This window comes from Camellia sinensis, chromosome 7, assembly GCF_055761805.1.
Source record: "Camellia sinensis isolate YWXY chromosome 7, ASM5576180v1, whole genome shotgun sequence".
Taxonomy (NCBI): domain Eukaryota; kingdom Viridiplantae; phylum Streptophyta; class Magnoliopsida; order Ericales; family Theaceae; genus Camellia; species Camellia sinensis.
This window is the reverse complement of record NC_138967.1, coordinates 91,453,271-91,479,401: the sequence shown is the minus strand read 5'-3', so window position 1 is coordinate 91,479,401 and position 26,131 is coordinate 91,453,271. Positions and strand designations below refer to the sequence as shown.

Here is a 26,131-nt window from a genome sequence, read left to right as displayed (position 1 = left end):
AACGAATTGAAACTAGTAATTCCCTATGACCTGTTAAACCACAGGAAACCAAGTAAGAAAATAATAGAAAATAAAACATTATTATATGAAAAGGCTTCCATATCTCTGTAAATTTTAACGAAAAAATAACTTTGCTAAAGATAAACATTTTTCATCCACCTAGTTGAGAGCTGAAAGAAGTGACAATATGAACATTTATGATATAGTCAGCCAAGCAAAGAAAGTTGAATTTGACCATGAAATTTTCACCTTTAGACCTTCCTCACTCACTCTGTTTTACAACCACCACATGCTTATGAAGTGGTTTTTTGGTCTGGAGCTTAAGCATTTTCCCAACAATCCCCACCCATTTATTAATGCAAAGCTTTAAAAAAGAAAGAAGAGAGAATTTGAAAAAAGAGAATGTATCAATTGGTTACAAATACACAGGTTGACTTCATCGAGAATAACATAAGATAATGAGGAGAAAGGACACTATTAGCTGAGTCCAGGCAAATGGATTTGAGTTTCATTGCTAAACTTTTTAATAGATCAGAGGTGTAGAGCAAGTAAATATTGTTAAATGTACATATCTTCCTTTTCAAGAATACTTGTGATCTAGGTTTTAGTTTTATCCAAAACAACCGTCCCATTAAAGTATAACCAAAGTGTGTCTGTACCAATTTATTTTTTAAAATGGAGCTACACCAATCAATCAATGGCAATAATCTATATCCCTAATTGTCCAAGTCCAAATTAAAATAAAAAACACTGAAATAATAATTTGAGAGACAGAGATTTGTGAAGAAAATTAGTAGCAAATAAATTATGTACTCATAAGCAAGAACTATTGAAGCAGAATTTTCAACTAACATGAATTAACCACTTAAGCTAATTTTTCAACTCGCTGCAAATTAAAATGAACTTAAACCAAAGAAAAAAAAATTAATTCAAGAAACTAATTTTTATACAATCACATGCTTTCAAAATTAGTTCAAGAACTTGGAATTCCTTTAGGGTTCTCTAATTTTAGATTCAAGAATTTTTTTAAAAAATTTTTTTTTTATACAATCACAACTAAGTTAAAGGATCCTAAGTTTAGTAACAGAACATCAATTGTTTTAGAATAACAAATTAAAAAAAAAAATTTGTGTTCAACCCATTAAAGAACCCAATTTCACAATAAGTAATTGACATTAAAGATATTTTTCCCAACTCAGATTCAAGAAGTTTATAAAAAAAGAGAAAAATTCACAATCTAAAACAATATAATCACATGCTTTCAGAATTAATTCAAGAACCTAGGGTTCCTTAAGGTTCACTAATTTTACATAATTTTGGAATTGCTCAATCAAAACCTTGATTTTTTAGTGAAAATCCCCAAATCAAAACCCTAGTTTGAATCTACAACTGTGTTACACGGACTCTTCTATTTCCCCCACAATACCCGTATCCACCGGATATGACATTGGTAAAGGTGTGGGATATGTGTCTGACGCTTGTACCCAATTTAGACACTCAGATCCTTTAATTTGTGACAATACATGAAGAAGAAGAAATTCATTTTTGTTAGTAAAGCAATATTTTTAGGCTCCCACATGAATTAGATATAGAAATTTCATATTTTTCTGAATCATATTTAATTTCTAATATATTTCTACATAATTTAAAACATCTCATCTGAGAATATTATAAAATATGCAACATATATGTGCATATGACGTGTCCCCGTACCCATATCCAATTTTTGGATATGTATCCAAGATCCTAAGATTTAAATTTATGAAGGTCTGACGCTTGGATATACACCCGCACCCGACACTCGTATCCGAGTCCATGTAACATAGATCTACAAACCTCGTTGAAGGGTGGAAGTGTTCTTTGCATGGGTTCGTCTCTTCCGTCTCCTTTCGGCCGTCTTCTCTCTCCGTCGTTACTTCTCTTTCTTTGTTCTTTTCTTCTGGTTCAGAGCTCTGTCTGTGTGTATTTTCTTTGTCCATCTTCTCCTTCTCACTCATTGTTATGCCAGTTAGGGTTTGGGTTTTGGATTTGGGGTCTGATGGAGAGAGAGAGAAAGAGAGAGAAAGAGGGTTTTGAGGAGCTTTTGCAAAAGAGAGAGAGGAGGGTTTGGGATTTGGGGTCTGATGGAGAGAGGGTAGGGGTTTGAAGAGTTTTTGCAGAGACATGACACACACACACACAGATAGTGCGATAGAGAGAAAGTGAAAGGGTTTTGTTCAGAGTTATGGCTCAAAACGACGTCATTTTAGGATTTCAACACCCAGCATTCATGCTTTATATATAGGGATCGATTTTTTGATTTTTAAAAATTACTCATATCCTTTGTAAAGTTATATAAAATTGATAAATATTTTTAATTTTTTCACGAAACTAATTTTTAGTCTTTTTAAAAAAATCTTAAACAAGTTTCAAAAAATTAAACCAAATATGATCACCAATAAAACTGGTAGTTTTTTTTTTTAAAAAAAAAAATCCGAAGAGAAGTCTAAAAGTTTAGGGATGAGCAAGAAAAAGTAAGGGGGTGGGGAGGGTGCGAAGGTAATTAGGGATTAAGTTTTTGCGACGAGTTTAAGGACCATCATTAATGAGCAAAATAAAATCTTTTGCAACAGATTAACAAAAGGCGCTGCAAAAAAAAAAAAAGACAGGTAATGTACCGTCGTGTATAATATTACTTTTTGTCACGGCTTTGGATTTTCTGTCTCTAATAATGGTATTTAGCCGATGCCTTTTTTGCGACAGTCAAATGCCATCACAAAAAAATTAATTTCGCGACGATTTTTTTTGTCGTCACAAAATATTACTTTTTGCGACGATTTTCAAACTGTTGAAAAAAGTTCCATGTCTAAAGCCTTCTTTTCTAGTAGTTGGTCGTCCTTGGTCATTCATGGGTAGAATAGAGGCGCGGATTTGGGAATTGTATATTTTATATAAAAATTAAATTGAAATATTTTATACAATCACACCTATTTAGGGAGTGCGATTAAATATATATATAATTACACTTATTTAAAAAGTGTGATTAAAAAGTAGTAATGTATATATAATCACACTTTAATTAGGTGTGATTAAAAAATATATAAATAATCACACTTTAATTAGAATGTGTGATTAAAAAATATATATATAATCACACTTATTTAAAAAGTGTGATTAAAAAATAATAGTGCATATATAATCACACTTTAATTAGAAGGTGTGATTAAAAATATATATATATATGTAATCACACTTAATTGAAAAGTGACATAAAAAATAAATATTATCACTCAATCAAATTAAAGTGTGATTAAAATATCAATCTAATTTTTTTTATCATACTTCCAACAAAAGTGAGATCTTTTTTTTTATCAAAGTGTGATCTTTAACTATTTTTGTTGTAGTGGACATTGATGAGGTCCCGACTGGAGCTAGTGGGGTACGGGTGGGGCTAAGGTTAGGTAGGGTTAGGGTTAGAGAGGATAGGCATTGGGTAAAGATGGAATTTATGTTAGGGTAAAATTGCAATAAAAAGGAAAGAAAAGAGGTGGGGTCCAAAGAATAAAGGTAGGGGTAGATAGCAACAATTTGAGTTGACTGGATGAAGATAAGAAATGAAATTTAATGAGCCCTAACTTTTGTCTTATATATAAAACGATCAGATGCATTCAAGTCCCACCTTCTTAGTTTTCCAAAAAAAAAAAAGAAAGAAATAAAGAAAGAAAGAAAAAATATCAAGTCCACCTTACTGTTTACAACAAATCAAATACATGAAGATACGTGAGTATAATTAGAATATTTTACAGTAGATATGGGTTTTGGTCCCAAGTTGGTTCGGTGTAGCCATTGACCTAAATGAAGACCCAATCCAATCCTATCAAGTTGATATTTTAAGATCGAAAACAAAACCAATGTATAGAAGGGAAAAGAAAAAAAAAAAAAAAAAAAAGAAAAAAATCGGGTTTTTGGGCACTCCTAGTATACAACTATTTGTGAGAGAAGGTCAAATAATTCAAGTTTTGCTTGATGACATTAAAAAAATTTCATGCCATTGCATAATGTTATATGAAAAGAAATTACAAGTGTAATTATTTAATTTTGTCAAACTACGTGTGCTTGCTTTCAATGATGGCCACTTGTTAATAATATTTTTCCTCATTGTTCTGTGGTTAAGTCAATTATTTCAGAACTTGTAACTAATTGAATACAACTTAAAAAAAAAAAATTAGTTCTTACCAGGCACTGGGGGACCAACAGGCATTTGCGCTTGCCTCTAGAGAAAAGAAAAAAAGAAAGATTCCATTAAAAAATAAAAAAAAATTGTTTCCATCTAGTAAACCACAAGTTGTGAGGGGAGGTGCAATAATTCATGTTTTGCGTGTCATTCAAAAATATTTGTGTCATTGCACAATGTTAAATGGAAGGAAACTACAGGTGCGATTATTTAATTTTGTAGATCTAGCTATCTCTGCTTTCTTCGGATGATGGCTACTTCTGAAATAATATTTTCCACCATTTTCTTTTGGAAAAGGCAATTGTTAAAAAATACAACTTCAACCCGTTCACCATAACTTGAAGCCCATTGACTATAACATATAAAATTTCAAATCTTACCGAAGCTAGTGGATCAATCGGTACGTCCGATAGACCAACACCATGACACAAACTGGGCGCTTGGTGCTGGCCTACCGGACGTACCGATTGATCCACTAACTTTCGGTAAGATTTCAAATTTTATAAGTTGTAGTCAATGGATTTCTAGAGAAATATTATTAATAATTGACACTTCACCACAAAACGAGGAAAAATATTATTAACAAGTGGGCATCATTGAAAGCAAGCGCAGCTAGTCTGACAAAATTAAATAATTACACTTGTAATTTCTTTTCAAAAAACGCTTTGCGTTGACATGAATTTTTTTGAATGTCAACAAGCAAAACTTGAATTATATGACCTCCCCTCACAAATAGTTGTGTACTGGGTAGAAATTGATTATTTTTTCAACACAATCTCTTTTGTTTCATTTTGTTTCGTTTTGTTTTTTTCCAATGGCAGAGATAGATGGTGGCTTGCTCGGCCCGATTGAGCCACTAGGATTCGGTATAGACCTTAAATTTTACAAGTTTTTTTGAATTATGGTTTATAAGTTCTTATGCTTTTGAATTTGACAAACAAAACTAGAATTAACTGACATCGCTCGAAAATAGTGGTTTACGGGACAGAAACTAATTTTTTTTTAACACTATCTTTTGTTTTTTCCAATTCTAGGCATATATGCTGATCTGCTCAGCCCTCTAATTAACGGTAAGAATTGAAATTTTGTCAGTTGTAGTGAACGGGTTGCGAGTTCTGATAAATGGGTTGAAGTTCTAATTTTTAATAATTGCATTTCCGTACAAAAATGGTAAAAAAAATATTATTAAGAATAGGAAATTATGGGATGCAAGAGGAGATACAATATTGACAAAATTAAATAATTACACAGCTATAATATCTGTTCATATAACATTATGCAATGACACAAATTTCTTTGAATGTCAAGTAGCAAAAGATGAATTATCGGTCCTCCCCTCATGAATAGGGCTTTGCAGAACATAAATTGATTATTTTTTCTGCACTATTTTTTTTTTCCTAATGGCATGCGTATATCCTGGCCTGCTCGTTGCACCTATTAGCCCACCAGAGCTAGGTATGAACTGGAATTTTTTAAGTTGTAATCAATGGGTTGCAAGTTTTGATCAATGGCTTGAAGTTATAATTTTTAATAATTGACTTACCATACAAAAATGGGAGAAAATGTTATTAAGAATAGGGTATTTATGTGAAGGAAATGGAGATACATAGAATCTCAAAATTAAATAATCTCACAATCGTAAATTCTTTTCATGTGACGTTATGCAATGACATGAATTTTTTTGAACGTCAAGAAACAAAACTTGAATTATTTGACCTCTCCTTACAAATAATTGCATACTGGGTTGAAACTGAATATTTTTCGACACTATCTTCTTTTCTTTCCTTTTTTTCCCTTCCCAATGGCGTGCGTAGATTTTGGCCTGCTCGATGCGCCAAATAATCCACCAGTATTCGGTAATGGCTGAAATTTAATAAGTTGTAGTCATTTGATTACAAGTTTTGATCATTAAGTTGGATTTTACTTTACAAAAATTAAAGAAAAAATTATGAAGAATTTGGCATTATCGAAAGCAAGTGAAGACAACAGGTTTGACAAAATCAAATAATTGCACATCTAATCTCATTTTTTGTAAGATTACGCAATGACAAATATTTTTTGAATGTTATCAAGCAAAACTTGAATTATTTGACCTCTCCTCAAAACAAGGTCTTTACTGGATAAGAAATTGATTTTTTTTTTTAACACTTTTTTTTACAATGGCAAGAGCTGGTGCTGGCCTACCGAACATACCGATTGATCCACCAGCTTTCGGTAACATTTGAAAATTTTATAAGTTATAGTCAATGGGTTTCAAGTTATGACGAACAGGTTGAAGTTGTATTTTTTAACAACTGCCTTTTCCACAAGAAAATGGTGAAAATATTATTACAGAAGTAGCAATCATCGAAAGAAAGCAGAGATAGCTAGATCTACAAAATTAAATAATTACGACTATAATTTCATTCCATATAGCATTATGCAATGACACAAATATTTTTGAATGACGAGCAAAACATGAATTATTGCATCTCCCCCCACAACTTGTGGTTTCTAGATGGAAACATATATATCTATATATATATTTTTTTTTTTCTCTAACTGAATCTTTCTTTTTCTCTTTTCTCTAGAGGCAAGCACAAATGTTGGCCCACTTGTCGCGCTTGCCTCTAAAGAAATATTATTAATAATTGAATTAAACCATAGAACAATGAGGAAACGTATTATTAACAAGTAGGCATCATTGAAAGATTAGTTTGACAAATTTAAAAAATTACACTTGTAATTTCTTTTCATATAACGCTATGCGTTGACATGAATTTTTTTGAATGTCCACAAGAAAAACTTGAATTATTTGACCTCCCCTCACAAATAATTGTGTACTGAGTAGAAATTGATTATTTTTTCAACACAATCTCTTTTTGTTTCGTTTTTTCCAATGGCAGAGATAGATGGTGGCTTACTCCGCCCAATTGGGCCGGATTCGGTATCGACCTGAAATTTTAAAATTTTTTTGAATTATGGGTGACAAGTTCTTATGTTTTTGAATATGACAAGCAAAACTTGAATTATCTGACATCGCTCAAAAATAATGGTTTACGAGATAGAAATTGATTTTTTTTTTTTGAACGCTATCTTTTGTTCTTTCCAATTGTAGGCATATATGTGATCTGCTTCGCCCTCCGATTGACGGTAAGAATTGAAATTTTGTCAGTTGTAGTGAACAAGTTGCGAGTTTGATAAATGGATTGAAGTGCAAATTTTTAATAATTGCATTTCCGCACAAAAATGGCAAAAAATATTATTAAAAATAGGGCATTATGGGATGCAAGTGGAGATACTATATTGAAAAAATTAAATAATTGCACAACTGTAATATCTGTTTATATAACATTATGCAATGACATGAATTTTTTGAATGTCAAATAGCAAAAGATAAATTATTTGTCCTCCCCTCATGAATAGTGCTTCGCAGAACATGAACTGATTATTTTTTCTACACGATCTTTTTTTTCCTAATGGTTGGTGTATATCCTGGCCTGCTTGTTGCATCTATTAGCCCACCAGAGCATGGTGTGAACTGGAATTTTTTAAGTTGTAGTCAATGGGTTGCAAGCTTGGATCAATGGGTTGAAGTTATAATTTTTAATAATTGACTTACCATACAAAAATGAGAGAAAATATTATTAAGAATAGGGTATTATGTAAAGAAAATGGAGATACATAGCATCTCAAAATTAAATAATTTCACCGCCTTAAATTCTTCTCATGTAATGTTATGCAATGACATTAATTTTTTTGAACGTCAAGAAACAAAACTTGAATTATTTGACCTCCCCTTACAAATAGTTGTATACTGAGTAGAAACTAAATATTTTTTCAACGCTATCTCCTTTTCTTTTCTTTTTTTCCTTTCCCAATGGCATCTGTAGATTTTGGCTTGCTCGATGCACCAAATGATCCACCAGCATTCGGTAATGGCTGAAATTTAATAAGTTATAGTCATTTGGTTACAAGTTTTGATCATTAAGCTGGAGTTCTACTTTATAAAAAATGACAAAAAAATTATGAAGAATTGGGCATTATCGGAAGCAAGTGGAGATACCAAGTTTGACAAAATCGAATTATTGCACATCTAATCTCATTTTTTGTAAGATTATACAACGACAAAAATATTTTTTGAATGTTATCAAGCAAAACTTGAATTATTTGACCTCTCCTCAAAACAAGTTCTTTACTGGATAAGAAATTGATATATTTTTTTTAACACCTTTTTTTACAATAACTGGAGCTGGTTGTCACGGACTGGGCGCTTGTCATCCTCCTGAGAAGCCGGCTCCACGAGTGGTACTGCGTACCCCGTGCATTATATCCAAGGACCAACCCAGGAGATGCGATAGGTATCTACCCTGCCTGCCTTGCTGCTCACCAACTAATGCACTTGCAAAGTGCTTGGTGTAGAACTGGCATCCCCAATGAGTCGGTACGTGACACACTACCACCGCTAGTCCCAGGGGGACATTACCCTGCCTGCATCCACGCTTGTCCGTTCCCCTACCCACGAAACCCGTCCCGTGCGAACACCACCCTTGGCGCAGACCCCACAATGAAGGCACTTGGTGTAAGTCCCACGTACCGTCCCTATCACATTGGCTCTAGGTTGGCTCTAATACCACTTGTCACAGACTAGGCGCTTGTCATCCTCCCGAGAAGCTGGCTCCACGAGTGGTATAACGTACCCTCGTGGCATTATGCCCAAGGACCAACCCAAGAGAAGTGATGGGGATCTACCCTGCCTGCCTTGCTGCTCACAAACTAATGCGCATGCAAGGTGCTTGGTGTAGAACTCGCATCCTCAATAAGTCGGTACGTGACAACCAGCTCCTGCCATTGTAAAAAGAGACTGTTAAAAAAAATCAATTTCTTATATAGTAAAGAGCTTGTCTTGATGAGAGATCAAATAATTCAAGTTTTGCTTGATCACGTTCAAAAAATATTTTTGTCATTACATAATCTTACAAAAAATGAGATTAAATGTGCAATAATTCAATTTTGCAAACCTGTTATCTCCACTTGCTTTCGATAATGCCCAATTCTTCATAATTTTTTTGTCATTTTTTATAAAGTAAAACTCCAACTTAATGATCAAAACTTGTAACCAAATAACTACAACTTATTAAATTTCAACTATTACCAAATGCTGGTGGATAATTTGGCACATTGAGTAGGCCAAAATCTACGCATGCCATTGGGAAAGGGGAAAAAAAAGAAAAGAAAAGAAAAGAAGATAATGTTGAAAAAATAATCAATTTCTACCCAGTATATAACTATTTGTAAGGGGAGGTCAAATAATTCAAGTTCAGCTTGTTGACGTTCAAAAAAATTCATGTCATTGCAAAACGTTACATGAAAAGAATTTACGGCGGTGAAATTATTTAATTTTGAGATTCTATATATCTCCATTTCCTTCACATAGTACCATATTCTTAATAACATTTTTCCTCATTTTTGTAGGGCAAGCCAATTATTAAAAATTATAACTTCAACCCATTGATCCAAACTTGCAACCCATTGACTACAACTTAAAAAATTCCAGTTCACACCAAGCTCTGGTGGGCTAATAGGTGCAACGAGCAAGCCAGCATATACGCCTACCATTAGGAGAAAAAAAAATAGTGCAGAAAAAATAATCAGTTTATGTTCTGCAAAATACTATTCATGAGGGGAGTACATATAATTCATCTTTTGCTACTTGACATTCAATGAAATTCATGTCATTGCATAATGTTATACGAACAGATATTACAGCTGTGTAATTATTTAATTTTGTCAATATAGTATCTCCACTTGCATCCCATAATGCCCTATTCTTAATAATATTTTTTGCCATTTTTGTGCGGAAATGCAATTATTAAAAATTAGAACTTCAACCCATTAATCAAAACTCGCAACCCGTTCACTACAAGTGACAAAATTTCAATTCTTACCGTCAATCGGAGGGCCAAGTAGATCAGTATATACGCCTACAATTGGAAAAAAAACAAAAGACGGCATCCAAAAAAAAAAAATCAGTTTCTATCCCGTAAACCACTATTTTTTAGCAATGTCAGATAATTTAAGTTTTGCTTGTCATATTCAAAAACATAAGAACTGATAACTCATAATCCAAAAACACTTGTAAAATTTAAGGTCTATACCGAATCCTAGTGGCCCAATCGGGTCGAGAAAGCCACCATTTATCTTTACCACTAGAAAAAAACAAAACGAAACAAAAAGAGATTGTGTAGAAAAAATAATCAACTTCTACCCAGTACACAACTATTTGTGAGGGGAGGTCAAATAATTCAAGTTTTGCTTGTTGACATTCAAAAAAATTCAAGTCAACGCGTAGCGTTATATGAACAGAAATTACAAGTGTAATTATTTAATTTTGTCAAACTAGTTGTGCGTGCTTTCAATGATGCCCACTTGTTAATAATATTTTTCCTCATTGTTCTGTGGTTAAGTCATTTATTAATAATATTTCTCTAGAGGCAAGCGCGACGAGGAGGCCAGCATTTGCGCCTGCCTCTAGGGAAAAGAGAAAAAGAAAGATTCAGTTAGAAAATATATATATATATATATATATATGTTTCCATCTAGTAAACCACAAGTTGTGAGGAGAGATGCAACAATTCATGTTTTGCTCGTCATTCAAAAATATTTGTGTCATTGCATAATGTTATATGGAACGAAATTACAAGCGTAATTATTTAATTTTGTAGATCTAGCTATCTCCGCTTTCTGTCGATGATGGCTACTTTTGAAATAATATTTTTACAACTTCAACTTGTTTGCAATAACTTGAAACCCATTGACCACAACTTATAAAATTTTCAAATGTTACCGAAAGCTGCTGGATCAATCGGTATGTCCGGTAGGCCAGTACCAGCTCCTGCTGTAACGCCCTCAAAATAAACCCATAATAACCATAACATTAACATGCATTTATAAAAGAAAATGAATCATTTGAGTTATTCATCAGAGTATTCTTATTGAAAGACATCACATGTAACATCCTGCAACATCAAAATAAATGCCCTAAGGGCTTACATCTTTCCAAGCTAACACTTGGACACAAAAAGGATGAGTACTAACTCATTTACAAGTTAAGCCCTAGGCTTGATTGTTTACATGAAATCTCAAAAAAATAACAAAATAAAACATATAACTAAAGACAAGTCTTCAAAATCCCAAACATCAAATCCTTCCAGGCTAAGTCCGTGGAGGTAGCTTATCACCTGAACCTGAAAATGATGTTCCCATAAAGGGTGAGCCACAGCCCAGTAGAAAAAATACTAAACCAAATATAAGCATTGAATAAAGCTATAGCATTCAATAGATGGTTAACCAAGATAATCAATTTTATCATTAAACAGTCTCATGACACTAATGTCTAAGACATATTTCCCTTTCTATTATTATCAACATGGCTCAGAACCTGGCCAAACTTACAACAGTGAATTATATATCACATTCACATTACTTCCAATATCAACAAAACAAATGAGACTCATGCTCATATCAAAACACCTCATACTTCCCATTTGATACACATTTTAGTGCTGTATCAATAATCATGTTAAAACACTTCAATATAATAAGCACACATAAAAATGGTGCTAATGGAGTCCATCCCCTATCTCCTCCCAAACAAAAATCCGGTTTAGAGGTCCATCCCCTATCTTCCCCTAAACCGTGGAGTACATCCCCTATCTCCTCCCAAACAAAACAATGTATGCAAATGCAATGCTCAATCAATACACGTATTTTCTGTATTAATGCAATAGTCAAATTGATGACTTACCCAATGTGATTAGTTTCAGTTATTCCTAATCCACATGCAATGTCTACAACAATCACAACTATCCTCCACCGATAGCCCAAAACAGTTATTTCTAGACTGGAAATAAATATAACAACAATTCAATAGGCGAGTGATTCATATTAACCAACTACACCATTTAATCAATAAATTCCCCAATTTCATGGATTTAACCAAATTCCCCAATTTCCTTAAATTAATTACTCAAATCAATTTAGCAATTCAACTAGGTTTTTGTTCCCAAAATTTTCAAAGTGTCCCCAACCTATCAAAATACCAAACTTAGAACAAAACATATAAATTGGAGTAGGAAAATCCCTACCTCGAAGAAAATAATCCGTATAGAGAAGATGGAGATGAAGACCAAAGACCAACGTGCTCCAAATCCCAAGTTTCTCAGATTAAAACGAAGCCCTCAACTTACTCTAACTTTTTAATAAAGGATCTAAGGTAGAAACTCACTCTAAGTAGATCAATCGAAGGAGAGAAGGTGTGTAGAGGGAGAGAAAGAGATAAAAACACTCCAGGGGCGGTTTTTAAAAAGTTATGAAGGAAAAGTAGGTCAAAAAGTGATCCAAAAAGTGAAATCACGGACTGATATAATCGACTCTACGCTCGAGCGTAGAAAGCCCCGCTCGAGCGTAAGACACAGAATCATGCTCGAGCGTGAAGAAAGCAGCTCGAGCGTCAATTGCCCCCTTCCAGAAGTTTTGCAGGCACTGACACCCGCTCGAGCGTCAAACTCACCGCTCGAGCGGAGGAGCAAAAACAAGGGATCACGCTCGAGCGTAAAAACTACCGCTCGAGCGGAAGAACTACAGAGCAAAATACTGGGAGATGGAAAATCACGCTCGAGCGTCAAAATTACCGCTCGAGCGGAGAAGCAACAACGAAGGGACCGCTCGAGCGTTAAAACTTCCGCTCGAGCGTAAAGGCCAAAATCTGGGCATCACCTATTGGCATCTAAAATCAACCAACCTGTAACAGACCCGCCCAACCAACCTATACTTCAAATACAAAGAGATTAAAGGACAACAACAACCAATAAGTAATGACAGGATCCACGGAACCTAAGTCCGGATACAATAATTTAAAGAGAAACGACCGGGGTCACTATAATCTCCCCTCCTTAAAAGAATTTCGTCCCCGAAATTAAGCACAAGGTTTCGAAAACAAGTTTTTCTCAAATTCCAACAATATGATAACTTACTAATAAACAACTTGACCCAACACCGGCCATTCCATCTCTTAACAAAGAGGCATGCCACAATATGAAAAACAACCATATATTTCAACCTGCATTATCACTATGCAATTTTCTTTCAATTTCAACAATTTTCAATATATTCAATATATACAATGTTCCCTTAAACTTCCATTTCGAGGCAAGTTCCAAAATATTTCCATTAACCAAAACATTCTAAATGTTTTACAGCTTAAGACATATATAAAAAGCTTTAAAGTTCGACAATATGACAAAATCTAACTACAAGATTACAAATCAATAAACATGTCCGGATATTTCTCGCGGACTTCCAACTCACGTTCCCCTGTGGCTTCCTCCACCCCGTGATGTTTCCACAAAACTTTCACCAAAGGAATGGTCTTGCCTCGCAAGACTTGATCCCGCTTATCCAAGACCCTAACCGGTCTCTCCTCATACGAGACATCCTCATCAACTACTAAATCGGTCCAATCCAATACATGTGATGGATCCGGCTCATACTTCCGAAGCATACTCACATGAAACACGTCATGTACTCCGGACAACTGCGGCGGCAAAGCTAAACGATAAGCAGTCTCGCCAATCCTCTCAAGGATCTCAAAAGGACCAATGAATCGAGGGGACAACTTCCCGCTCTTCCCAAACCTCATCAATCCCCGTCTTGGTGATATCTTCAAAAAGACATGATCACTCACCTCGAACACCAAAGGTCTCCTCCTACGGTCGGCATAAGATTTCTGACGACTCTGGGCTGTAACAAGCCTCTTACGGATAAGCTCAACCTTCTCCGTCGTTTCCCTCACTAACTCCGGACCCAACAGAGGTGCATCACCCACCTCGGCCCAACAAACAGGAGACCTACACGGTCGGCCGTATAAGGCCTCAAACGGTGCCATACCGATACTAGACTGGAAGCTGTTATTGTAGGCAAACTCCACTAATGGCAAGTGCCTCTCCCACGACCCGCTAAAGTCAAGAACACAACCCCGAAGCATATCTTCAAGGATCTGAATAGTACGCTCGGACTGCCCATCAGTCTGAGGATGATAAGCTGTGCTAAAGGTCAACTTAGTACCTAAGGCGCTCTGCAAGCTCTGCCATAATCTGGCAGTAAAACGAGGGTCCCTATCGGAGACGATCGTCACTGGAACCCCGTGCAACCTCACTATGTCCCGAATATACAAGTTGGCAAGATGATCTACTGAATCTCTAATGCGCATAGGAATGAAGTGCGCCGACTTAGTCAACCGGTCTACAACCACCCAAATAGCATCACTGCCCCGCTGAGTCCTCGGAAGACCTACAACGAAGTCCATAGTGACATGCTCCCACTTCCACTCGGCAATAGGCAAGGGTTGCAACAAACCCGCTGGCCTCTGATGTTCGGCCTTCACTTGCTGACAAGTAAGGCACTTAGATACGAAAGCTGCCACATCTCTCTTCATACCCCGCCACCAAAACTGGCGACCCAAATCCCGATACATCTTAGTACCTCCCGGATGCACCGCAAGGCGTGAATGATGAAACTCTCGGAGTACCTCCTCTCGATGAGACTTCGGCACAAACAGACGGTCTCGGTATCTCACACTCAGGTCGGGATACACCGTCAAACCTTTCTCAACCTTCCCACCAGAAATCTTCTCACGGAGGGATTCTACCTCAAGGTCGCCCCTCTGAGCCTCTAACACTCGAGTCACAAGTGTAGGTTGCGCAACAACAGAAAACAAGGCCGCAGCCTCAACGGATTCGCCCAGAATCAAATCAAACTCTCCAAGTGCACCTAACATCTCCCACTCTCGGATGGCTATACTAGCTATGTCACCAACAGGTTTCCTGCTAAGGGCGTCGGCCACCACATTGGCCTTTCCCGGATGATAATGCAATTCAAAGTCATAATCCTCAATAAATTCCATCCACCTCCTCTGCCTCAAGTTCAAGTCTTTCTGTGTGAACAGATATTTCAGACTCTTATGATCCGAGAATACCTCGAACCTCTCACCGTAAAGATAATGTCTCCAAATCTTAAGGCAAATATCACAGCTGCTAACTCTAAATCATGCGTAGGGTAATTCTTCTCGTGAACTTTCAACTGACGTGAGCCATAGGCAACCACTTTCCCCTCTTGCATCAACACACAACCAAGACCCTCTCGTGAGGCGTCACAATAGACCGCATAACCCAACCCTCTCTCCGGAATAATCAAGACTGGAGCAGTGGTCAGTCTAACTTTCAACTCCTGGAACGACTTTTCACAAGTCTCGCTCCAAGCAAATTTGACTCCCTTCCGAGTCAATCTAGTCAAAGGCGAAGCTAATCTGGAGAAATCTCTTACAAACCGGCGATAATACCCAGCTAATCCCAGAAAACTGCGGATCTCAAACACACTCTTAGGCTGTACCCAATCTTGCACTGCCTCTGTCTTGGATGTATCAACAGACACCCCTTCCCTAGAAACTACATGGCCTAAGAACTTCACCTCCTCTAGCCAGAACTCACACTTCCCAAACTTAGCATAAAGCTGATGGGCTCTAAGTAAATCAAGCACCACCCTCAAGTGTTCCTCGTGCTCTTCCTCTGAAGGTGAATAGATAAGGATGTCGTCCACGAAGACGACTACAAAACGATCTAGAAATTCCCGGAATATCCGGTTCATCAAATCCATAAATACTGCCGGTGCATTGGTGAGCCCAAATGGCATCACCAAAAACTCATAGTGGCCATACCGCGTACGGAATGCCGTCTTTGGAATATCCTCCTCCCTGACTCTCAACTGATGATAACCTGATCTCAAGTCTATCTTCGAGAAACAACGGGAACCTTTCAACTGATCGAACAGATCATCTATACGGGGCATAGGGTACTTATTCTTAACCGTAGCCCGATTCAATTTCCGGTAATCTATACAAAGTCTCAAAGCACCACCTTTCTTTTTAACAAAGAGGGCCGGTGCTCCCCAAGGCGAAACACTAGGACGTATAAAGCCTTTATCTAGCAACTCCTGGAGTTGGATCTTCAACTCAACTAACTCAGCTGGGGCAAAACGATAGGGTGCCATAGAAATCGGCGCCGTGCCGGGCACTAAGTCAATAGAGAATTCAATCTCTCGATGCGGTGGCAAACCAACAAGATCCTCGGGAAAAACGTCCGAGTACTCACACACCACCCTTGGCAACACAATCAGAGTCTCACCGTCCTCACTAATCGAAAGGTTAGCAAGTAGACCACTAAGCTCACTCCGTCCTCGCGGAACATACCCCGGTGGCAAAACACTACCAATACGGTCCCCCAGAAAATGAAAACACTCACCATTCACGGTACAACAAGTGACTCTCTGGCGGTAGCAATCAATAACTGCCCGGTATGACGATAACCAGTCCATACCCAAAATAACATCGAAACCTCTCATAGGCATAACTACAAAGGAAAATGGGATTCTATGATAATCAACCTCTATATCACAACCCCTAACACCGTGTTTCAAAATCAATTCACCCCCAAGAGGCGACACTACACAAATAGGAGATGCTAACTGTGCTAACTCCAACTCCAAAACAGATGCAAATGCAGCAGACACAAAGGAATGAGATGCACCCGTATCAATCAAAACATTAGCAACCGAGTTGCAAAACAAGAAAGTACCTCTCACAACAGATGGAGCCGGTACAAGATCCTGCGCGGTAACAGCATACACGCGCCCAGATGACCTCTGATCAACCTGCTCACCCCTAGGAGCATAAGATTGTTGCACCGACTGAGACGATGAAGCCCCCTGATTGGCCCTCGAGGCCTGACCCGACTGAGCTGGCTGTTGACCCTGAATCTGCCTCAAACCAGGTGCACCAGGTGTGCCACCCAACTGCGGGCAATACCTCTTCATATGCCCTGGCTGACCACACTGATAACACGATAGTGGCTGGCCTCTGCCCTGACTCTGGCTCTGAGATCGAGCCGAAGATGATGCTGCTCTCTGCACTCCTCCCCTCTGAGGACAAACTGGAGACTTGTGGCCCAGCTGGCCACATTTGAAGCAGGTAATGTCTCCTTGACTGCCTTTCCCCGAACTAGCACTCGGCACAGGAAAAGTTGATCTAGAAAAGCTACTCTGAGACTGTTGGGGATTAAAACCCTTCTGTCTCCTACCATCACTCTGACCATCCTGACTCCTCTTGGAGCCCTTCTGTCCTTCCTCCTCCTCCTGCATCATGATTTCCATGTGGGCTGCAGCATCAACCAAACGCCCATAATCCCGAATCATAGTTCCCCCAACTCTCAGCTTGAGGCCACGCCTCAACTTCCTCTCAAACTCAATACAACGGCGTTCCTCAGACGCCACCAATTCAGGTGCAAACCTGGATAAACTAGTAAATGCAGCCTCAAACTCGGCCACTGAAGAACTCGACTGCTTAAGCTGGCAGAACTGGTCTCTCAGTTTCTTCCTAACTGCTGGAGATAAGAACTTCTCCTGGAAAGCATTCACAAAAGCCTCCCATGTACCTCCTATACGCCCCTTAGTGAACTTCCACCACTGACCCGCATCCCCCTTCAACTGGAATGATGCCAAGGTCACCTTCAACCCCTCGTCTTCGATGCCAAGCATCTCAAACGTCTTCGTTGTCTGTTCGAGCCATTCGTCTGCCTTAAGCGGCTCTTTAGGATCACCCACAAATCCATCCGGATTAGACCGGAAGAACTCCCTCTTCAAAAAGGAAGGTCCTGCATCCGCAACAACAACGTGGGCTTGATTCTCAGCCCTAAGAATGCCTACTGACTCCCTGAATGCCCCTGCTATCTCTCGGGCTAAAGCGCCCATAGCCTGCTGGCCTACTGGCTCGGCCACATTGGCCTGGCCAATTCCCTCATGAACTGCCGGAATCTCCTCTGGCACCGGTACCTCCTGCCTACCCGGCCTACCACGCCTACCGCGTCCTCGTCCTCGCCCTGACATCCTAATAAAGGAAACAAACAAAGACGTTAGCACATTAATAAATGTGCCGAAACTAAACACTCGCGTCCTAATGCATTGGACAAAAATAATTCATTCCACGTAAGCACATAATCACATAAGCACCTACGAATTTCATTCCTGGATAATAATAGTCCCGAAGCGTTACTATAGTTCCGGTTGGAAACAGCATTGATCAAGTGCCTTTCCAACAAGACTACTAGAAACTCAAGGGTCCAATTAACATCCTAGAAACTACGTTCCATACCCACATAATCACATAAACATGCTATCATATAAGCACATAACAGTACATCTAAGTCTCTATCAAGCGAGACGAACCCATTGTGATACTAATCCCTTCCCACGTACCCAAAGTATTCGAACCCGGTACGCTCTGATACCAAGTTGTAACGCCCTCAAAATAAACCCATAATAACCATAACATTAACATGCATTTATAAAAGAAAATGAATCATTTGAGTTATTCATCAGAGTATTCTTATTGAAAGACATCACATGTAACATCCTGCAACATCAAAATAAATGCCCTAAGGGCTTACATCTTTCCAAGCTAACACTTGGACACAAAAAGGATGAGTACTAACTCATTTACAAGTTAAGCCCTAGGCTTGATTGTTTACATGAAATCTCAAAAAAATAACAAAATAAAACATATAACTAAAGACAAGTCTTCAAAATCCCAAACATCAAATCCTTCCAGGCTAAGTCCGTGGAGGTAGCTTATCACCTGAACCTGAAAATGATGTTCCCATAAAGGGTGAGCCACAGCCCAGTAGAAAAAATACTAAACCAAATATAAGCATTGAATAAAGCTATAGCATTCAATAGATGGTTAACCAAGATAATCAATTTTATCATTAAACAGTCTCATGACACTAATGTCTAAGACATATTTCCCTTTCTATTATTATCAACATGGCTCAGAACCTGGCCAAACTTACAACAGTGAATTATATATCACATTCACATTACTTCCAATATCAACAAAACAAATGAGACTCATGCTCATATCAAAACACCTCATACTTCCCATTTGATACACATTTTAGTGCTGTATCAATAATCATGTTAAAACACTTCAATATAATAAGCACACATAAAAATGGTGCTAATGGAGTCCATCCCCTATCTCCTCCCAAACAAAAATCCGGTTTAGAGGTCCATCCCCTATCTTCCCCTAAACCGTGGAGTACATCCCCTATCTCCTCCCAAACAAAACAATGTATGCAAATGCAATGCTCAATCAATACACGTATTTTCTGTATTAATGCAATAGTCAAATTGATGACTTACCCAATGTGATTAGTTTCAGTTATTCCTAATCCACATGCAATGTCTACAACAATCACAACTATCCTCCACCGATAGCCCAAAACAGTTATTTCTAGACTGGAAATAAATATAACAACAATTCAATAGGCGAGTGATTCATATTAACCAACTACACCATTTAATCAATAAATTCCCCAATTTCATGGATTTAACCAAATTCCCCAATTTCCTTAAATTAATTACTCAAATCAATTTAGCAATTCAACTAGGTTTTTGTTCCCAAAATTTTCAAAGTGTCCCCAACCTATCAAAATACCAAACTTAGAACAAAACATATAAATTGGAGTAGGAAAATCCCTACCTCGAAGAAAATAATCCGTATAGAGAAGATGGAGATGAAGACCAAAGACCAACGTGCTCCAAATCCCAAGTTTCTCAGATTAAAACGAAGCCCTCAACTTACTCTAACTTTTTAATAAAGGATCTAAGGTAGAAACTCACTCTAAGTAGATCAATCGAAGGAGAGAAGGTGTGTAGAGGGAGAGAAAGAGATAAAAACACTCCAGGGGCGGTTTTTAAAAAGTTATGAAGGAAAAGTAGGTCAAAAAGTGATCCAAAAAGTGAAATCACGGACTGATATAATCGACTCTACGCTCGAGCGTAGAAAGCCCCGCTCGAGCGTAAGACACAGAATCATGCTCGAGCGTGAAGAAAGCAGCTCGAGCGTCAATTGCCCCCTTCCAGAAGTTTTGCAGGCACTGACACCCGCTCGAGCGTCAAACTCACCGCTCGAGCGGAGGAGCAAAAACAAGGGATCACGCTCGAGCGTAAAAACTACCGCTCGAGCGGAAGAACTACAGAGCAAAATACTGGGAGATGGAAAATCACGCTCGAGCGTCAAAATTACCGCTCGAGCGGAGAAGCAACAACGAAGGGACCGCTCGAGCGTTAAAACTTCCGCTCGAGCGTAAAGGCCAAAATCTGGGCATCACCTATTGGCATCTAAAATCAACCAACCTGTAACAGACCCGCCCAACCAACCTATACTTCAAATACAAAGAGATTAAAGGACAACAACAACCAATAAGTAATGACAGGATCCACGGAACCTAAGTCCGGATACAATAATTTAAAGAGAAACGACCGGGGTCACTATACCTGCCATTGTAAAACAAAGTGTTTAAAAAAAAAAAAATCAATTTCTTATCCAGTAAAGACCTTGTTCAGAGGAGAGGTCAAATAATTCAAGTTTTACTTGATTAAATTCAAAAAATATTTTTGTCAATGCATAATCTTACAAAAACATAAGATTAGATGTGCAATTATTCGATTTCGTCAAACCTGTTGTCTTCACTTACTTCTGACAATGCCCAATTCTTCATAATTTTTTCTACAATTTTTATAAAGTAAAATCCAACTTAATGATCAAAACTTGTAACCAAATGATTACAACTTACTAAATTTCAATCATTACCGAATGCTGGTGGATCATTTGGCGCATCGAGCAAGCCAAAATCTACGCACGCCATTGGCAAGGGAAAAAAAAAAGAAGAAAAGAAGATAGTGTCGAAAAATAATCAGTTTCAACCCAGTATACAACTATTTGTAAGGGAAGATCAAATAATTCAAGTTTTGTTTCTTGACGTTCAAAAAATTGATGTCATTACATAACGTTACATGAAAAGAATTTACGGCGGTGAGATAATATAATTTTGAGATTCTAAGTATCTCTGTTTCCTTCACATAATACCCTATTCTTAATAACATTTTTCCCCATTTTTGTATGGTAAGTCAATTATTAAAAACTATAACTTCAACCCATTGATCAAAAGTTGCAACTCATTGACTACAACTTAAAAAATTCCAGTTCATACCAAGCTCTGGTGGGTTAATAGGTGCAACAAGCAGACCAGTATATACGCCTGCCATTAGGAAAAAAAAGATAGTGCAGAAAAAAATAATCAATTTATGTTCTGCAAAGCACTATTCATGAGGGGAGGACAGATAATCCAACTCTTGCAACTCAACATTCAAAGAAATTCATGTCATTGCGTAATGTTATATGCACAGATATTACAAGTGTGTAATTATTTAATTTTGTCAATATAGTATCTCCACTTGCATCCCATAATGCCCTATTCTTAATAATATTTTTTGCCATTTTTGTGCAGAAATGCAATTATTAAAAATTAGAACTTAACCTATTTATCAAAACTCGCAATCCGTTCACTACAACTGACAAAATTTCAATTCTTACCGTCAATCGGAGGGCCAAGCAGATCATCATATATGCCTACAATTGGAAAAAGCAAAAGACAGCGTTCAAAAAAAAATCAATTTGTCCCGTAAAAAACTATTTTTGAGCAATGACAGACAATTTAAATTTTGCTTGTCATATTCAAAAACATAAGAACTCATAACCCATAATTCAAAAAAACTTGTAAAATTTAAGGTCTATACCGAATCCTAGTGGCCCAATCGGGCCGAGCAAGCCACCATCTATCTCTGGCACTGGAAAAACAAAACAAAACAAAACAAAACAAAACAATTAGAGATCGTGTTGAAAAAATAATCAATTTCTACACAGTACACAACTATTTGTGAGGAGAGGTCAAATAATTCAAGTTTTGCTTGCTGACATTTAAAAAAATTCATGTCAATGTGTAGCGTTATATGAAAAGAAATTATAAGTGCAATTATTTAATTTTGTCAAACTAGCTATGCTTGCTTTCAATGATGCCCACTTGTTAATAATTATTTTGAGACTAACATTTTGAGACAATAAAAATAGAATAAGAGACTAATATTTTGAGACGGAGGGTGTACTGACATTACTTCAATCTGTTAATTAACATAATAGGAGAGGGATTAAAATTTAGAAAAATTTATCTATAAATCTAATATGGTGAATGTTGATCTATTTAGTATTAAAAGTTTTTTTTAAGAATCAATTAGTCCTTTTTGTTTTAGAAAGTTATATTTATTTGATTTAGTGCTATTTGAATTTAAGTGAATGCCCTTTATGATTCATTTTTTCAATTTTCTAATTCGTTTTTGGCATGGGAACGGAAAGGTAAGGTTGTGGAAAATTCTTTTCAAGCGTGGAAATATACATTTTTATTAGTGTATTTTTTGGTATTATATTGAAGTGCTACATTAGAGTACTACATTTGGAAAAAGAAAATACACTAAGGAATTTTTATATGTTAAATTGATTGGAGTGTTACGTTTGGAAAAAAAATACGCTAAGGAATTTTCTTGGAATGTTACATTTTTACGTTTGGGAAAAGTACACTAAGGAGTTTTTGTGTTACATTGATTGGAGTGTTACGTTTAGAAAAAGTACACTAAAAAGTTTTTGTGTGTTACATTGATTGGAGTGTCACATTTGGGAAAAATACGCTAAGGGGTTTTCTTGGAATGTTACGTTGTTACGTTGAAAAAATACACTAAGAAGTTTTTATTTGTTACATTGATTGAAGTGTTACGTTTGGAAAAAAAATACACTAAAGAATTTTTTTGAAATGTTACGTTGTTATTGTAACGCCCTCAAAATAATAACATTAAACCCGTCAGATAAGACATGCATTTACATATAAACCAACCATATTCCTTTATTTCATTGAGTTTCATTACATAAGTATTACATGTTAACATCAAAACAAAATGCCCTACGGGCTTACAGCTTTCCAAGTTAACACTTGGTTACAACAAAAGAGTACTAACTCGTTTACACATTAAGCCCTAGGCTTGAAGTTACATGTAATACATCAAAAGTTAAGCGACAAAAGTATGTCCGCCACTAGCCTCCCAGCTATGTCCTTGGAGGTGGCATGCTTCCTGCACCTGAAAATGATATTCCCATATAGGGTGAGCCACAGCCCAGTAGAAATACACTAAACCAACCATGGACAATGACTAAAATATTAGCAATTGATAGATGGTCAACACTGATACAATCACATAAATCACATATTTATGTCAACGACTTACAAGTCCCAATTACTTTTCATTTTTCCTTTAACAACAGATAAGCATACTAGCTCTATCATCATTTCCACAGATATGTATAAAAACTATATCTCACATTCAACCCTTAGGTCCCATTTTCATCAATGATTCAACAATCATTCCATTTTTCTATGCCAAACATGCATCTAGGTTTATTATGAATAAAACCCCAACTTTTGTAAAATTACACAAAAGTCCCAAACTTTCACAAAATTACCAAACGTGCTCCAAAACCCGAGATTTTCAGATTAAAATGAAGCCCTCGACGATCAACAACTTTTTTGTAAAGGCCAAAGGTGAGTAAATCACTCCTACTAGATCAAAACCTAGAGAGAAGGTAGAGTCTAAAGTGAGAGGCTCAACAATGGTGATTTTGGAAAAGTAAGAGAGAGAAGAGAAAGTGAAAAAGTGATTTGAAAAGTCACAATTTCGGGACTTTAACCCAGGTCTCCGCTCGAGCGTAAAACACCCCGCTCGAGCGGCCACTCACAGACTTCCGCTCGAGCGGCCAACCTCCCGCTCGAGCGCAGAATGCACTCGCCCAGCACTTTTGCAGAACCAGGCCTCCGCTCGAGCTCCCAACCCTACGCTCGAGCGTACAACACTGCACAACAAAATACTGGATGGGTGTATTACCCGCTCGAGCGCCAACACCTCCGCTCGAGCGCACAGGCCAAAAATCTGGGCAACTAGTTTTGGTTTCTAAACACAACCAACCTAAAACAAATCCGCCCAACACATCCTATAACTCAAATACGAAGTAAAAGGATGTAAACAAAATAATAAACAACTACCAACATCCACGGACACATGTCCGGATCACGGTATAACAAGGGTAAACCCGGGATCGCTATAACCTCCCCCCCTTAAAGAATTTCGCCCCCAAAATTAAGCACAAGTTTTCAAAACAAGTTTTCCTTTATTTTAGACAATGTTACAATTTAACATTCAACAATTCGACCCATTACCGGTCATCCCATCCCTTTAACAAGAGACATATCACAATATGTAAACAACATATGTATTTTCAACATGCATCAACATTATGCACTATCTTTCCAATTTCAACAATATATTCAACACATATAGTGTCACATTCAACTTCCATATGAGGCAAGTTCCAAACATACTTCCAATAATCAAAACATTTTCAATGTTTCACAACTTAAGACATATATAAAAGCTCTTAAGTTCAACAAAATGTAAAATTTAAATACAAGATTACATATCAACAAACAAGTCCGGATATTTCTCTCGAACTTCCAACTCACGTTCCCAAGTGGCTTCCTCCACTCTGTGATGTTTCCACAAGACTTTCACCAAAGGAATGGTCTTGCCACGCAGGACCTGATCCCGCCTATCCAAGACCCGTACCGGTCTCTCCTCATACGAGGCATCCTCATCTACCTCTAAATCAGTCCAATCCAACACATGTGATGGATCTGGCTCATACTTCCGAAGCATACTCACATGAAACACGTCATGCACTCCGGACAACTGCGGCGGTAAGGCTAATCGATAAGCAACCTCACCAATCCTCTCAAGGATCTCAAAAGGACCAATAAACCGACGGGATAACTTCCCACTCTTCCCAAACCTCATCAGGCCTCATCTAGGTGATATCTTCAGAAAGACATGATCACCTACCTCAAACGCCAAAGGCCTCCTCCTACGGTCGGCATAACTCTTTTGTCGACTCTGGGCTGTAACAAGCCTCTTACGAATAAGCTCAACTTTCTCCGTCGTCTCCCTAACTAACTCTGGACCCAACAAAGGTGCATCACCCACCTCGGCCCAACACACTGGAGACCTACACGGTCGGCCATACAAGGCCTCAAACGGTGCCATACCGATGCTAGACTGAAAACTGTTGTTGTAGGCAAACTCTACCAATGGCAAGTGCCTCTCCCACGTCCCACTGAAGTCCAGGACACAACCCCGAAGCATATCCTCGAGGATCTGAATAGTACGCTCGGACTGCCCGTCAGTCTGAGGATGATAAGCCGTACTAAAGGTCAACTTAGTGCCCAGGGCACTCTGCAAACTCTGCCACAACCTAGCAATAAAACGAGGATCTCTATCTGAGACGATTGTCACTGGGACCCCGTGCAATCTCACTACGTCCCAAATATACAGGTCGGCAAGATGATCTACCGAATCTCTCACGCGCATAGGAATAAAGTGCGCCGACTTAGTCAACCGGTCTACAACCACCCAAATAGCATCACTACCCCGCTGAGTCCTCGGAAGACCTACAACGAAGTCCATAGTGACATGCTCCCACTTCCACTCGGCAATAGGCAAGGGTTGCAACAAACCCGCTGGCCTCTGATGCTCGGCCTTCACTTGCTGGCAAGTAAGGCACTTCGATACGAAAACAGCCACATCTCTCTTCATACCCCGCCACCAAAACTGGCGACCCAAATCCTGATACATCTTAGTACCTCCCGGATGCACCGCAAGGCGCGAATGGTGAAACTCTCGGAGTACTTCCTCTCGGCAAGACTCCGGTACAAACAAACGGTTTCGGTATCTCACACTCAGGTCGGGATACACCGTCAAACCCTTCTCAACTTTCCCACTGGAGATCTTCTCTCGGAGGGATTCTACCTCAAGGTCACCTCTCTGTGCCTCTAACAC

At 37.9% G+C, this 26,131-nt stretch overlaps 1 protein-coding gene across 50 annotated transcripts in view; it reads right to left on the bottom strand.

The window, feature by feature from the left end:
- The window catches only part of LOC114310685 (galactokinase), a 79,022-nt gene that overhangs the window by 8,175 nt on the left and 44,716 nt on the right, over nucleotides 1–26,131 (bottom strand). The window contains exons 8-11 of one of the 50 annotated variants that reach the window (XM_082878678.1): nucleotides 21,941–21,991; nucleotides 21,738–21,773; nucleotides 20,822–20,870; nucleotides 10,820–11,087 (exon numbers count right to left, since the gene is read on the bottom strand). The exons of 46 other annotated variants lie outside the window; for them this stretch is intronic. In XM_082878678.1, coding sequence (XP_082734804.1) covers nucleotides 21,764–21,773; nucleotides 21,941–21,991 — 61 coding nt within the window. In that variant the 3' untranslated portion in view covers nucleotides 10,820–11,087; nucleotides 20,822–20,870; nucleotides 21,738–21,763. Of the gene's footprint in view, nucleotides 1–10,819; nucleotides 11,088–20,821; nucleotides 20,871–20,954; nucleotides 21,403–21,737; nucleotides 21,774–21,940; nucleotides 21,992–26,131 lie in introns of those variants that run through there. 3 more of the 50 variants (XM_082878679.1, XM_082878680.1, XM_082878683.1) reach the window with 3 other exon arrangements.